At 42.7% G+C, this 12,829-nt stretch overlaps 2 protein-coding genes across 4 annotated transcripts in view; both read left to right on the top strand.

Annotated features, from left to right (window-relative positions):
* Window positions 1–272: 272 nt before the first annotated feature.
* Window positions 273–8,938, top strand: paip2b (poly(A) binding protein interacting protein 2B). 2 transcript variants are annotated; one of them, XM_033983525.2, is made up of 4 exons: window positions 273–504; window positions 6,770–6,936; window positions 7,370–7,552; window positions 7,638–8,938. In XM_033983525.2, the coding sequence occupies exons 2-4, from the start codon at window positions 6,781–6,783 to the stop codon at window positions 7,692–7,694; spliced, it is 396 nt and encodes a 131-aa protein (XP_033839416.1). In that variant the 5' UTR covers window positions 273–504; window positions 6,770–6,780; the 3' UTR covers window positions 7,695–8,938. The 2 variants fall into 2 exon arrangements, with proteins under 2 accessions (XP_033839416.1, XP_033839415.1); XM_033983524.2 differs by lacking the exon at window positions 273–504 and adding an exon at window positions 1,179–1,379.
* Window positions 8,939–9,931: 993 nt separating this feature from the next.
* The window catches only part of nagk (N-acetylglucosamine kinase), a 34,773-nt gene continuing 31,875 nt past the window's right edge, over window positions 9,932–12,829 (top strand). Inside the window, exons 1-2 of one of the 2 annotated variants that reach the window (XM_033983523.2) lie at window positions 9,932–10,117; window positions 11,453–11,537. In XM_033983523.2, the coding sequence (XP_033839414.1) occupies window positions 10,089–10,117; window positions 11,453–11,537 (114 nt within the window). In that variant the 5' untranslated portion in view covers window positions 9,932–10,088. The remainder of the gene's footprint in view (window positions 10,118–11,452; window positions 11,538–12,829) is intronic. The other variant, XM_055228957.1, reaches the window with a different exon arrangement.

The raw sequence follows: 12,829 nt of genomic DNA, 5'->3' as shown, positions 1-12,829 counted from the left end.
TTTCTTGAGTAATTTCACGGGCCACTACTTTGTACTTGAGTATTTTGGAGTAACATTACCCTTACTTGTACTGTAAATGGAACATAAAAGGGACACTAGAGCGCTCAACCTAAATCTTCATCGTCTCATGTGGATATGAAGGGGCTCACGCAAAAAGGGCTCGTTCTGTTTACTTCAGTGAATGGAGAGTATGGGGCGGGCTTTATAGTAGCCTTGTCCAATAAAAATCCACAACGCTCTTGACTGACGTGTAGGCCCACCAATAACAGCTGTGTACAACTGGACAAACGCGACCACCACAAACGTGACCCTTTTGCAGGTTTTGTCACCGAACTGTCGCTTTTCTTCACGTTTTCGACGCGAGCGCACACGCCCCTGTCTTGGGCGTCGGTGCACTTTGTAAGCCGAAGCCGAACCTCGCTACAGGATTCTATGGTGTTTGAATACGGAAAAGACCACTTCCCGGACAGCTGCTTCGTCCCCATTTGCACTTTAAGTTCAGTGGTGAGTCCGCATTGTTGGAGCAAAAGAAACTCGCTTTGCCCCAAACGCTGGGAAATCTAACCTATATAAAATGTTGATAACTTACTTACAGAGACAACAGGTTACTCTCTCATTTTACGTTGAGTTAATGACTTGGGCATGTGCCTAGACAAACAGGTTAGTAAACAACATTAAGACACGTGATTATAAGGCTTATGGCATGTCAAAAAGACAACACTAAAGTCGCATCGTACTGTTGGCGGTCCACACTACGCGTTGTTGTACAGTGTGATTTTGTCCTAACGGATGATTAAGCGTGCTGAAACATGCGGATCTAGTGTCGGAAGAGCGTGGCCACGCAGGCGACTCCTCTCTCGGTCCTGGGTCAGTGCACCATTCCCCGTGCAGCACGAGAGTCTGCGTGTGTGCAGGGGGCAGGGGCTTCGAATGTTTGCTCAAGAGATGCATTTAAGAGCATCAGTCCTGCTCCGTTTTTAGATCACTGGAATGATGTAACGTCAATGTAACCTACTACCGTATGGCTACATGTCGGTAAAGACTTACAAGAGGCTCAATTTCCTTGTTTCTGTATCTTGTCGTACCAGAATAAATAAGTGTAGGCCATTTTACATAAATTATTCCGAAATGCAGTGCTGCTGAAGAAACCGGTGTATTGTGTGTACATTCCCAGTCTCAGAGCGGGCGTGAACGCGGCCCAGCCCACGTGACTCTCTAACGTTAGCACTCGGTGGCTAACGAGGCGAGCTAAAGAGAGCTACGTTGCATCGGCCACAGACGAGCATTTTCTGGGAACGAAGAGTGTGTATGTTCGAAGAGTACTTCCACACATCGTGAGCGCCGAGACGGTATCAAAGAGCACGTAGACACCATGCCAGGTACGTGCGTGTGTACGGCCGTGTGTCCGCGGCCTCAGAACGCGTTAGAGCGCCGCTAATCCCCGGGAGGGAGCTTGTTTTGCCAAACTGCTCTGGGGATGCTGCCATGCTGTAGCGGTAGCAGCGGCTAACTCTGTGTACACTTTGTTTGTCCGGAGCAGCTGTCATAAGTGCAGTTCGTTCACGGCCTGACGCCGTGCACTCTTTTCGAGAGCGCGACATAACACTAGAGTGTAATGTTTAAACATATTCCAAACGTACGTGTGCGCGGTTTAGACTGGCGCCATCAAATCCTGCTTTACGTCCTTGGTCTCACTGCCTTTGTTATTGTTGCTATGATCGCTCTACTTTAGGCCTGTCCAATAACGGACTATTTGCAAACGCCGTAAGCAAACTAGCCACTTAGCATTTCCTCGGCCAAAGCCGTTCAATCAGTTAGCATTGATGAGCAGGTGGGCCTACAGGCGCACCTGGCTTAGCCCGCTAGCTGCAGAGCAGTGCGGCTGGGAGCTACGGCGGAGCCCCGCTACATTACGTGCTGTCCTCTGGCATTACATAATGTGTTCCGATTACGAATGCGTTCATTTGCGCGTAGAGCCACGGTATCTGGTATTACACTTTGTAGGCGTAAAGGCCGATGCTTTGTCTTGAAACGCAAACTGTTTCTCGAATGAGCCAGTGCACTGACTCTTAACACAGGTGTGAACAACAGAACACAGGTGTGCACTATGTCCCGCAGTGTAAAGGAGCAGGCCATCCAACCTTCATCTGGCTTGACTAAAACAAACTTGTTGAAGCCGACAGGTGAGCCGACAGGTGATCAGTAATGCCATGTGTTTATCCCATTTCCTGAGCTGATCAGTGCCTCTACTGCTGTGTGAGAGCAGAGTCAGTGTTCCCCCCCACACATGCACCAGCACCTATCTCATGGAACTCTATGGCCTGTCTAGGCTTCTCTTAAAAGTTGCTACTCCATAGTGGAAAACGGACTATTACGATTATTTTAATTTACATAAATAATGGTTTGTAGTTTTGACAGCATATTTTTTATCAAAAGTGAAAATACAATTGGATTATTGTTATCCATTTGTGCAGTCCCAACTTTGCGCAGAAATCTGTGCTTTCATGCATTGATTTTCTGCACACAATTTAAAACTGCAAAATGTGAAGGGTCCATATAAAGATGTCATGAGTTAGAACTAAAAGCTTGAATAATTGACTAGGAGTGAGTGATATGCAAAAAAAAAAATCTCTTAAAAGCCAGGTTACTATTTAGATCACAGTGCATGTAGACTTGGTAGTCTCTTGAAACTAGTTCACTCTTCACTGTGATTGGTTAATTCTACATGTCACTCAGAGCCTGACAGAGAATGACTAACACGAGGAGTGTGTTTTGGAGCCATGAACAGCCTTAAACAGAGAACTGGTGAATAGCTGATATCACCAGAACAACACATAAAAAAATGCGCTCACTGGTCAGTGTTTATGGCTGCATGTTCCAGCTTTATATTGACATTTATTTGTGTTTGTTTGTTTGAGAGAAGTGTTTGTATGTTTGTTTGTTTGAGACAAGTGTGTACATTAGAAGGAACTTCACAAAATGGCCATTGTTTACTATGTTAACTTCAACACATGACATGCTACTCCTTTTTCTAAAGCCTGCCTTACACTACAGAGCGTCAGAGGCAGATGGAGTGACACACAGAGGAGCGAGCTACAAACTCAGGAAATGGCTAAAATAATTAGGTGACTTTATTATTCATCTCTTGTTAAACTGCAGCATTCTCATCCATATTAGCCATTAGAATTTGCCCTCTGCAATGACATACACTCTACAAAACAGCACTATTCAGTTTGAAGTGTTCCTTAAAAAGGTCAAAGTCAGTTGGATTGCATCAAAAGTAGTAATTTAGAGTCTCAAAGCGAGTTGTTTTACTGCAGACAGGATATAGCTGATGTGAGTCGCACTCAAAACCTTTAGCTTTTGATGCGTGGTCTCTCTACTGCCATATCCTGCTACAGTCTTGGCACTTGGACAACTGTATGAGTTCTAAATCTCATCCGATTTTCCTCATGTCTGTGGTCAGCAGTTTTTGTCTCACATTTAAAATTCGTTTAAGACTGAAAATTCCTGTGTGGCGGGCTTAAGCCAATGTTAACTTTATATTTGGCTAAATATTTCCCAGTTTGGTGTTTTTAAGGTGTATAATTTGACTTCCTGATTGGAAATCATGACATCACACTTGGGAATTCCATCACACTTGGGAATTCCATCACACTTGGGAATTCCATCACACTTGGAAATTCTCTGTTCCACTGTTACCTAGCAACCATGCTGTATATTGGGCCAAAGCACCTCTAAAGTACACAGAAATTATTTGAGAAATGGAGAAAAAATAAATAAAATATATATGTGTAGATAGATAAATGTACCTATTGTTTGGATGGAATTCTGAGTCTCTTGGGTGATGCATGAGCCTTACTATACTTCCTCTTATTTTCAGCTTTTCTTCAAAAAACTTAAACATTTGTGTAAAACACATATTTACAGTACATCAGGTATAATCTCACAAAATAGTTAAAAGTCAAAATGATAAAATCATAAAGGTACCATCAAGGCCTGTGATTAGATAGCTGCAAATGCGCCTCTCTGCTCCATGCAAATATGGAAATAATCCAGCACATTTTGTATTTTTGGTTTCTGTCAAACATACATACAAACCTACTGAACAAAATGATTAAAACAAGGGAAAAATATTAATACATAGATACTAATTGCACTAAAGTTAGTAAAAAAAATTGATACTCATTTGTGGCCAAACCTCCTTGTCAAAGCCTGCATCTGATCTCAGAAACTAAACAGGGTTAGGCCAGTGATGCAGATTGGCAGCCTCGCTTCTGTCAGTCTGCCTCACGGCAGCTGTGGCTTCCATGGTATGTTACCACCACCAAGAGCGGAGTGAACGACTAATACACGACATTGTAAAGCGACTTGGAGTCTTTGGAAAAGGGCTGATATAAGACTAATGCATTAATATTATTGGAAGTGTTGCTACAAAAGAAATAATATAAGGCAGTGGTCCCCAACCACCGAGCCAGGGACCGGTACCTGTCCGTTACGCATTTGCTACCGGGCTGCACAAAAACAGTAAATAGTTTATCAGCAACTGCATCTTCTCTGACGTAACTTTCGCCCGCCCCTCATGACGCACTAATAAGCTTGTCCGTAGATGTATAATGAAAATCCTGATAGGAAATTGCCACAGAAATCTATTTGATGTAGTGGCAAGTATATTATCTGCTCTTGTCCTCCATGATGACGTGTCACGTTTAACACATCAGACACGTCGCCCAGAAGTAGAGCCACAAGCTAGTGAAAATGAGCCAAAACAAAAGTCTTTGGAGAGCTTTTTAACGTAGGGGAAAAGGCCAATTTAGGAGACTACGACCTCCAAGAAAAATAAAGCTAAATTTAACAGACAATACCAGGAGTCCTACTTAAAATATGGGTTTTTCAGTACAGGTGACTCTCGCGTGCAGAGTCCGCTCTGCGTAATATGCGGGAAAAGCAAATGAGGCAATGAAACCTTCAAAACTACTTTGGCACATGGAGACTAAGCAGCTGGGATTAAAAGATAAGATTTACAGTTTTTTGAAAGAAACAAATGTGAGCAAGAAGGAAAGAAGAAACAAGTGCAGGGCTCCCACTGATTCAGCGGTATAGTGAGTTGTATTTTTTTATGCACTTAACTTATTTTTGCCATATTTATCTGCCACGTGTAGAAGGCCGGTCCGTGAAAATAAAACCTACATTATTCCGGTCCGTGGTGCAAAAAAAGGTTGGGGACCACTGACATAAGGGACAAAATGGTACCTTTCCTGAATAGTTTTTGAATGGAGTTTATGTCTATCAGAAAGTTTAAGAACACTTATCAAGAGTAAAGAGACAAATATTATTTTATGTACATTCTGTTAATATTATGCTATCAAACCATACAGTCTCAAGCCTTTTCCTCAGTATCCAAAATCAATATTTTAAAATTGGATGTCAGTATCGTTGTGACACTTCAGTTCTGTTCAGCACAAGAGTTTGCCAGCATACTTTTAAATGTAGTTTTATTGAAAGGCACCAGTTGCTCTTTTAAAACTGAGAAACATTTGAATATGCCCACCATTTTTTAAGCCTACAGGTCTATATTCTTTTTTTTATCTGATTATAAATTGCTCCAGTATTTAGCTTGTTTCTACTGTAATTTTTATATTTTAATTCAATGTAAAGTTATATAGCTTTTGTCTTTCAGTATATCCTCTGTAGTCCTAACTATGATCTCAGTCCTGCTCCACAGTGAGACTGGACTAAATTCTTTTCATATGAAAAAGTAAAAGCTTGCTCACGTAGAGTGACAGCATTGCCATGGATAATTCAACCTAGGGGAGAGAAGGAGCGTGGCTGTTGTGACTTAAGCAGAGAAAGTTCTGTACTCACAGGGGGCATGCTGACCTGGCTTCTGGTTGGCAGACCAATCACAGAGCAGCCTTGAGGTTTGGGCCTCTTTGAGCAGAAATACAATTTCACTCAAAAAAGTGAAAATGTGCATTTGTGGACAGGGAAATTGTCTTTGTTGTTCTCTCAACTGGATGTAACAAAGATCAGATTTTTCTGCTTCTTATGCTGTTGTGATGCTTCAAAAATATCAAATTTTTTTCATAATGTTGCATGTTTTCCTGACCTTTCAGCAACACTCGTTCCAGATTAAATGTGTAGAACTCAATCCAGAGTGCTTCACATATCAATCTGGCAAGAGCCAGGTTCCACTTTTCCAGCTGTCAGATAAAAGCTGAAAGCGGCTCCGGTGACCATATTGGCCCCTTGCTCTTTCTCTGCACAGAGGAAGAGCAAAGAAACAAATCTGTGAGTTTGACAGATTAAGCACACAACTCATGGGCCCACATGTGGGCACACATGGGGCGGTGGCCTCTGCTCTTCCACCAGGGGAAAAATGCAACATGTCCAGGGTACAGGTCTCTAGCCAATCCAGTGTCAGTAAAGCATGTGGAGTATAGGGTTCAGGAAAATTGTGGAGCACAGAGACTAATGCTTGTCTTTAAATTACACTGAAAGTCAGCTCTGTTTTATGGTATTGGTATTGAAAGCCATTTAGGTTATTTTTAGTAAGAAGAAAAATCACAATTGACCAAATTGTGAGGATTTTTTGCCATATCCCCCAGACCTAAGGGCAAGTATCGCACAAAGTCAATTTAAAAAAGTTTAAAAATCATTTTGTGTAAATGTTGCTGTCCCCTTAACATTTTAGTTTGTGCTTATTAGTTAAAGAACTTGGCCTGTGATACTGGGCTCATCAAATTACCTGTGTTGTGTTGTGATGCAGAACCAGCTGAGATGAGCGGTCCAGAGGTGGCCAAGACACCAGGAGGCGGTGCCCCGGGGAAGGAGGGTAAAGAGCCGGTGGCCAATGGGCATGCAGGAGATGGCAACGACGCCAATCCCTTTGCTGAGTACATGTGGATGGAGAACGAGGAGGAGTACAACAGACAGGTCTGTTACTGTGATGTCATCAGTGATGTCATCAAGCCTCTGCACCAGAGGCTAGCCAACAAAAATTGGTCTGAGCACTTGGCCACTGGGCCACAGTTTGTACATCCCTGACTTAAGTGGCAGTGTGAAAGCTTCTTAAGTCCTCGACGGCACTGTTGGTGTAATTTTAGACTAATGCTGCTGCCTGTGTGGAGATGCTAAACATCAGTCATTTGAGAGGTCTTACTCTCAATGTCTAATGCCACGCCTCCACTTGTTGTCTATTGTATACATGAGACGTATCTATGTACATGGGTCACGCATGACAAATTAAAGGCTACAATGAATAATAACAAATACCTTTGCTCACTGTTGCAGCTTATTTATCCAGCAGTTGTCTCCACAAAGCATCTGAAACCGTGTGTGTGTGAGCGTGTGCGTGCTTGGTCCTCAGGTGGAAGAGGAGCTGTTGGAGCAGGAGTTCTTGGAGCGTTGTTTCCAGGAGATGTTGGAGGAGGAAGACCAGGACTGGTTCATTCCCTCACGTGACCTCAACAACGCAGGTGTGGGCCAGCTGCAGCAGCAGCTCAATGGGCTGTCAGTAAGCGAGCAGCACAGCAGCCCGGAGGAGGTGGCAGTAAGTGCTTCCTAGTATTGGCTTTAACATTAGCGCCAAGCCTAAGAATGAAACCATGTCTGACACAGTCTCTCTGTCTCTGCAGAGGAAGAGTGTGTTGAATCCTGAAGCCAAGGAGTTTGTCCCGGGGAAGAAGTACTAGAAGTCCCCCTCACCCCCGTGGAGCCGCACACGCGCATTCACGCGCATACACGCACATACACGTACATACACGTGCACTCTCAGTGTCATATTCTCAGAGACTCTGTCGGCTATGCCGCACTCACTGACCACACAGGGGCGTGTGAGCCCAGGCGGGGGGTGGGGGGACTGCTCTTTCTGTTTTTTTTCCCTCTTTTTATTTTCTGTTATTTTCTTGTAAATTGAAGGGTGTTGGGGTCAGGGGTGGCGGGAGTATTACCAGCACCGCCCTGGTGAGGGCTCTAGCTCATCCTTTAGCAGACAGGGCACACAGAACTCGATGTCCCCTTTAAACTAAGGCAGCTACCAGTGGCATGATGGCAGGAAGTCCTCAGACACAAGCCCACGTCAGACTATGGTCTCCAGCACAGACGGTCAGAGAGTATTTTAGAGGAGCCTTTGGGTTCTGTGTATGCCCTGTTCTGCTCACAGCCGGCACACAGGCAGAGCTCCAAACCCAACCCAAGCACCCGGCTACAGCTCGAATCATGGAATACAGCTGCAGATGCATTATGGCCTCAGGTAGATGTCTGGCAGGTCGCGTGGCCAGTGGGTCTAGGGTTTGGCGGGTCGTGGGGCCATGGACTTAAGGACTTAACAGGGGTAGTGTTTGGGTTTGGTGCTCTGTAGTGTGCTTTGCAGAGACCACTTGGTGTTTCCAGTATCCAACCAAGAATCCATATCCGATCAGGTTTTCAGACTCTCCTGGCTTAGTTTCCTCATGTTTTGGAGGACGAGGTGTGCGTGTATCTGTTCGTACAGTAACCCGGAGTCCTTCAGCACTTTCCAGGACACACTCTGCTGAGCTTTTGAGCTTTGTTTGGGCTGGGACAGTTAGACCTGCCTCCTGTAAATCAGACACAGCTTGTCTGTAAGGTCATCTGTAGGTTGTAAAGTCATTTTTTTAGGGTAAAGTTAGTCTGTATTTTTAGTTCATGGTGCTGAGTAGTTAATTTTGCTCAAAGATGCACTCAGTGTTTGCAGTGGGGGTTGGAGTGAGTATATGGAGCAGAACCTCCTGAAGCTGCTGAGCGACCCCTGGTGAAGTCAGTAGGAATGTCCGCCAGGTGAATATGTACAACTTGGAATCATTTTGTGATTTACTTTTGTTAGTGACCCAAGAGTCTGAGGTCCAGAGACACAGAGTATGAATTTCATTACAATAAAACCATGAAAAAAAGATCAATAAAGTTGTTAAAGACAAAACAGTGTGAGAGATATTTGCTGTTCTGATCTATGTGACTATGTGTCTCTTTTGCTTTGGATCTATAAAACCAAAACATATTTCAAGTGCAGGTTTTTCTAATTGCTTAGTTTGGCTGGATAGCAGTCATTTTACTAGTCATGTGGCATTTCTGAAAAACCTTATTTAACATCCATATTCAAAATTACATCTAAAATCCCACCACAATGCAACAACACACTTATGTTTACAGTGTAGTTCTAATGGAATCACCGCTGCATGTCACATATGCTGTGGATGCCCAACCAGGAAATAAAATGATCAAATATTTGCTTGTTTGCAATATGAGTGTAATGTACATTTTATTTAATATTTTATTTAATGTTTAGGTATTGTCACAGCATGTTAATTTATTCATGCACAACAAACATTTTAGACAGTGGCCTTGTTCACATGCACACCAAAATGGGAGTAAATCTGATTTCTGGACCTTAGAAAAATTAAAGAAAACGAAATGTGAGTAATAAGAGGGACCTTGATCAGAAAAAAATCAGGTGATTTAGCTTAGTAGTACTACTAGTAATAATAATCCAAAATTGATAAATAACCAGTTTGGGAGCGCACATGTAACCTCAGCAGAGTTATAATGAATGCTGTGATTATCGCCCTTTGTTGGTTTGAAGATAATCTGCAACAGGTTCTGTTCCGAAGGCTCGCCAATCACAGAGCAGTCTGTGATCCACACTCGAGAGGGATTGGCCCAGACCCATGTGGATCCCGCCCCTCTTCCGCACCCCAAGCATAGGTCATGAACAGTGTTGGGCATCTTACTCAAGCATAGGTCATGAACAGTGTTGGGCATCTTACTTCAAAATGTAATTAGTTATAGTTACAAGTTACTGAGAATATATATATATATATATATATATATATATATATATATATAAATAAAAAAAATTAAGAAACTTGTATATATAGTCTATGATATGTAGCGATTGAAGGGGATATGTGCTCAGCAGGCAAGCAGATCTCGGCATAACCACGGGGCGGTGCAGGAGCGACCCAGGAGACACGTGGGGACGCAAGGAGACGCACGGAGACCGACACACACCCACACACAGCTCACAAACGCTTGAGCTCACGTGAGCGGGGGACCAAAACAGGAAGTGTAAGATGGCAGAGGTATTCGGAGGAGTAGAAGGGTAAGACTTTTCAATTATTCCAACATAAAAGCCGAGGTTTTGGCTAGTGTTGTCTACGCCTGGACCATGGCACGGATCGACCGTTGACTGGACTTTCAGCGCGGTTTATGGAAAAGTCAGAGTCCGCTCACTTCCCGGTCCGTGACCAGTCTCGGTAGTAAACTGTCCCTGCACACATCCTGCTGTTCGGAATCGTTACAGTTCTTTTAAGTATCGGTATCTACTCTGATAGTCTGTGCTACTGTATAAAATGATGCCTAGGAGAGACTGAACTAATTTTAGCCACTGTGCAAGTTGAGCCACCCATGAAATCTCGAAGCTACACTATTTTATTAGCTTATGACATAAATTGTAAGCAGTTGACAGATTTTACTTTTGGCTTTTAATATGACCTAATAACTAACTACCAGCACGATTCCATAGGCCTGTCCCGATAATTACTATAATAACTTGTATATGACAGCTGGAACAATATCTTTTTCGGGTTGATATTTAATATATTCATCATGTGTACAGTTTCATTTGTATGATAAGATTTAAGCCATCAAAGGTTGAATTAATAACTTCTGTGACTCATAACAAATGTAAACTAAGCACTAAAGTGTTTCATTCTGCAGTTTATTTATTGCAGCTCATGATTTTTAACAATATTTTATTGCACATTGAGCGTTGGAGCTGGGGATGGGACGATAAACTATCGGGATAAAAAGGGTGGACAATAATCATTTATGGCACTTTTTATATAATCGTGATGATTGCCAACAAAGATAATAGCCTTCCTGTCACCAGAATGTGCAGAAAAAAACTATGGTACTTCTCCCTGATTATCTCCTAAAGATCACCGTTGTTTTCACGTATAACAAAGTACAATACTTTAACAGTTACTTAAATTTGGAACCTATTCATAATATTAAAATTGTAATTATTCATATCCAGAACATTTTTAAACTGCCAGCAACAATAATTATCATGATATAATCATTAATCACAATTATTTTAGCTGCGATAATCATGACACCAAATTTCAGTATTGCCACATGCCTAGTGGGAGCATGGGTAATGCATGCTTATGGACTGAGCAGTGGACAGAATCTTACAGATAACCATAAGGAGGGTTCAAATAGGGCACAGGAAAGATCTCAAATACTCAAACATGCATGGATGACCTTTAAAACCTCTCCAGGCATGTTTGTGATGAGGGAACAATATTATTACATGGTAGAACCATCCAAATCAATTTTGTATAATAAACCCTCTTAAATATAATGGTGTTTATTATGTTTTCATGAAATTAGTAGTCTACTCATGCACTCTCACTGTTGTGCTTGTGTGCAGGGGAGGTAGTCACTCGGTGGCTCTGCTCATTTCTGGAGATGGTCGGATCCTTTCTCAGACCCTGGGACCCTGCAGTAACCACTGGGTGCGTTCACATACAGAGATTTTCTATAGACACTATGAAAATCATGGTAACATAATGTACACATTAGCAAACACTGCCAAAAAAGTTTAAACATAGTCTGAAAACTGTAGAAAAAATGCACAATGCAACAACACTTTCAGGAGCCCGTGATCAAGTCAAGCATGGTTTTGTTTAGGTGTTTGATTTTCAACTAAAAAAGTAAGGTTAGCTAGTTTGTGACTATAATATTTTTTGAGAGGGACTTGTTGAACAGTAAGAAATCATCGCACCTCTTGGTGTAGTTCCAGCTAAGTCAGTTGTTTCTGGTCAGATTGTATTAAAATAGAGATCATATTAAAGTCTAACAAAGCCTCAGACAGAGCATGCCTACCGGTGGCATCACACCTTCAGGAAATGTTGATGGCATCAGTTGCAAGGTATCAATAACATATCTGGAGAAGCCGCTACATACCGGGATACCCACTTCATGTAACAGCATTCCATTTTACATTGTAGTGCAGGCAAGGAGAGGCATTCAACTTGATGATGTAAGAAACAGCCAGAGAAATATTAGTCATGCGTTTGGACTCTTACTCTCAAAGACCAGCAGGGATGATAAACTACAGTTCCTCCACCCCGAACTGTTCTGTTTTGGTCTCCTCTACTTTGTTAAAGTGAAAATGAGTTTCAATGTGTTTGTGCTGTGGAGAGCTAATAATAATAATAACAACAATAATAATAATAATAATAATTATTATTATTATTATTATTGCTTACACTTGTAATGCGCTTTACAGACTTGTCAAAGCCTATCAAAGCGCTACACTATAATCATTATTCATTCATTTCCATACTTGGTGATGGTATGCTACTATTGTAGCCACAGCTGCCCTGGGGCAGACTGACGGAAGCAAGACTGCCAATCTGCGCCATCGGACCCTCCGACCACCACCAATCATTCGCGCACATGTCACTTTCATACTAGGCAATGTGGGTGAAGTGTCTTGCCTAAGGACACAACAACAGAACTTGGTCCAAGCAGCATTTGATCCTCCGACCTTCGGGTTGAGGCACCAACACTCTGAGCCACATAATGGTTTTATGTATGACAGATACATCCATCCATTTTCTTCCGCTTATCTAGAGCTGGGTTGTGGGGGCACCAGTCTAAGCGGGGACTCCCACACTTCCCTCAACCCAGACACCCCACACCAAATGTAAGGGATCCCGAGTACCGGTGGGCCAAGCGTGCAGAGGCTCGTGCTGTCGCGGTGGCAAAAACTCGGGCTTGGGAGGAGTTTGGGGAGGCCATG

This window comes from Periophthalmus magnuspinnatus, chromosome 18 (genome assembly GCF_009829125.3).
Source record: "Periophthalmus magnuspinnatus isolate fPerMag1 chromosome 18, fPerMag1.2.pri, whole genome shotgun sequence".
Lineage (NCBI taxonomy): Eukaryota > Metazoa > Chordata > Actinopteri > Gobiiformes > Gobiidae > Periophthalmus > Periophthalmus magnuspinnatus.
The sequence above is the reverse complement of the archived record's forward strand: the minus strand, read 5'-3'. Positions and strand labels throughout refer to the sequence as shown.

Excerpts from the sequence above, each read along its gene's own strand:
- paip2b (XM_033983524.2), top strand. Across the intron at positions 6,937-7,369 it reads AGGAGGAGTACAACAGACAG|GTGGAAGAGGAGCTGTTGGA; the intron begins GTCTGTTACTGT and ends CTTGGTCCTCAG. Across the intron at positions 7,553-7,637 it reads GCAGCCCGGAGGAGGTGGCA|AGGAAGAGTGTGTTGAATCC; the intron begins GTAAGTGCTTCC and ends CTGTCTCTGCAG.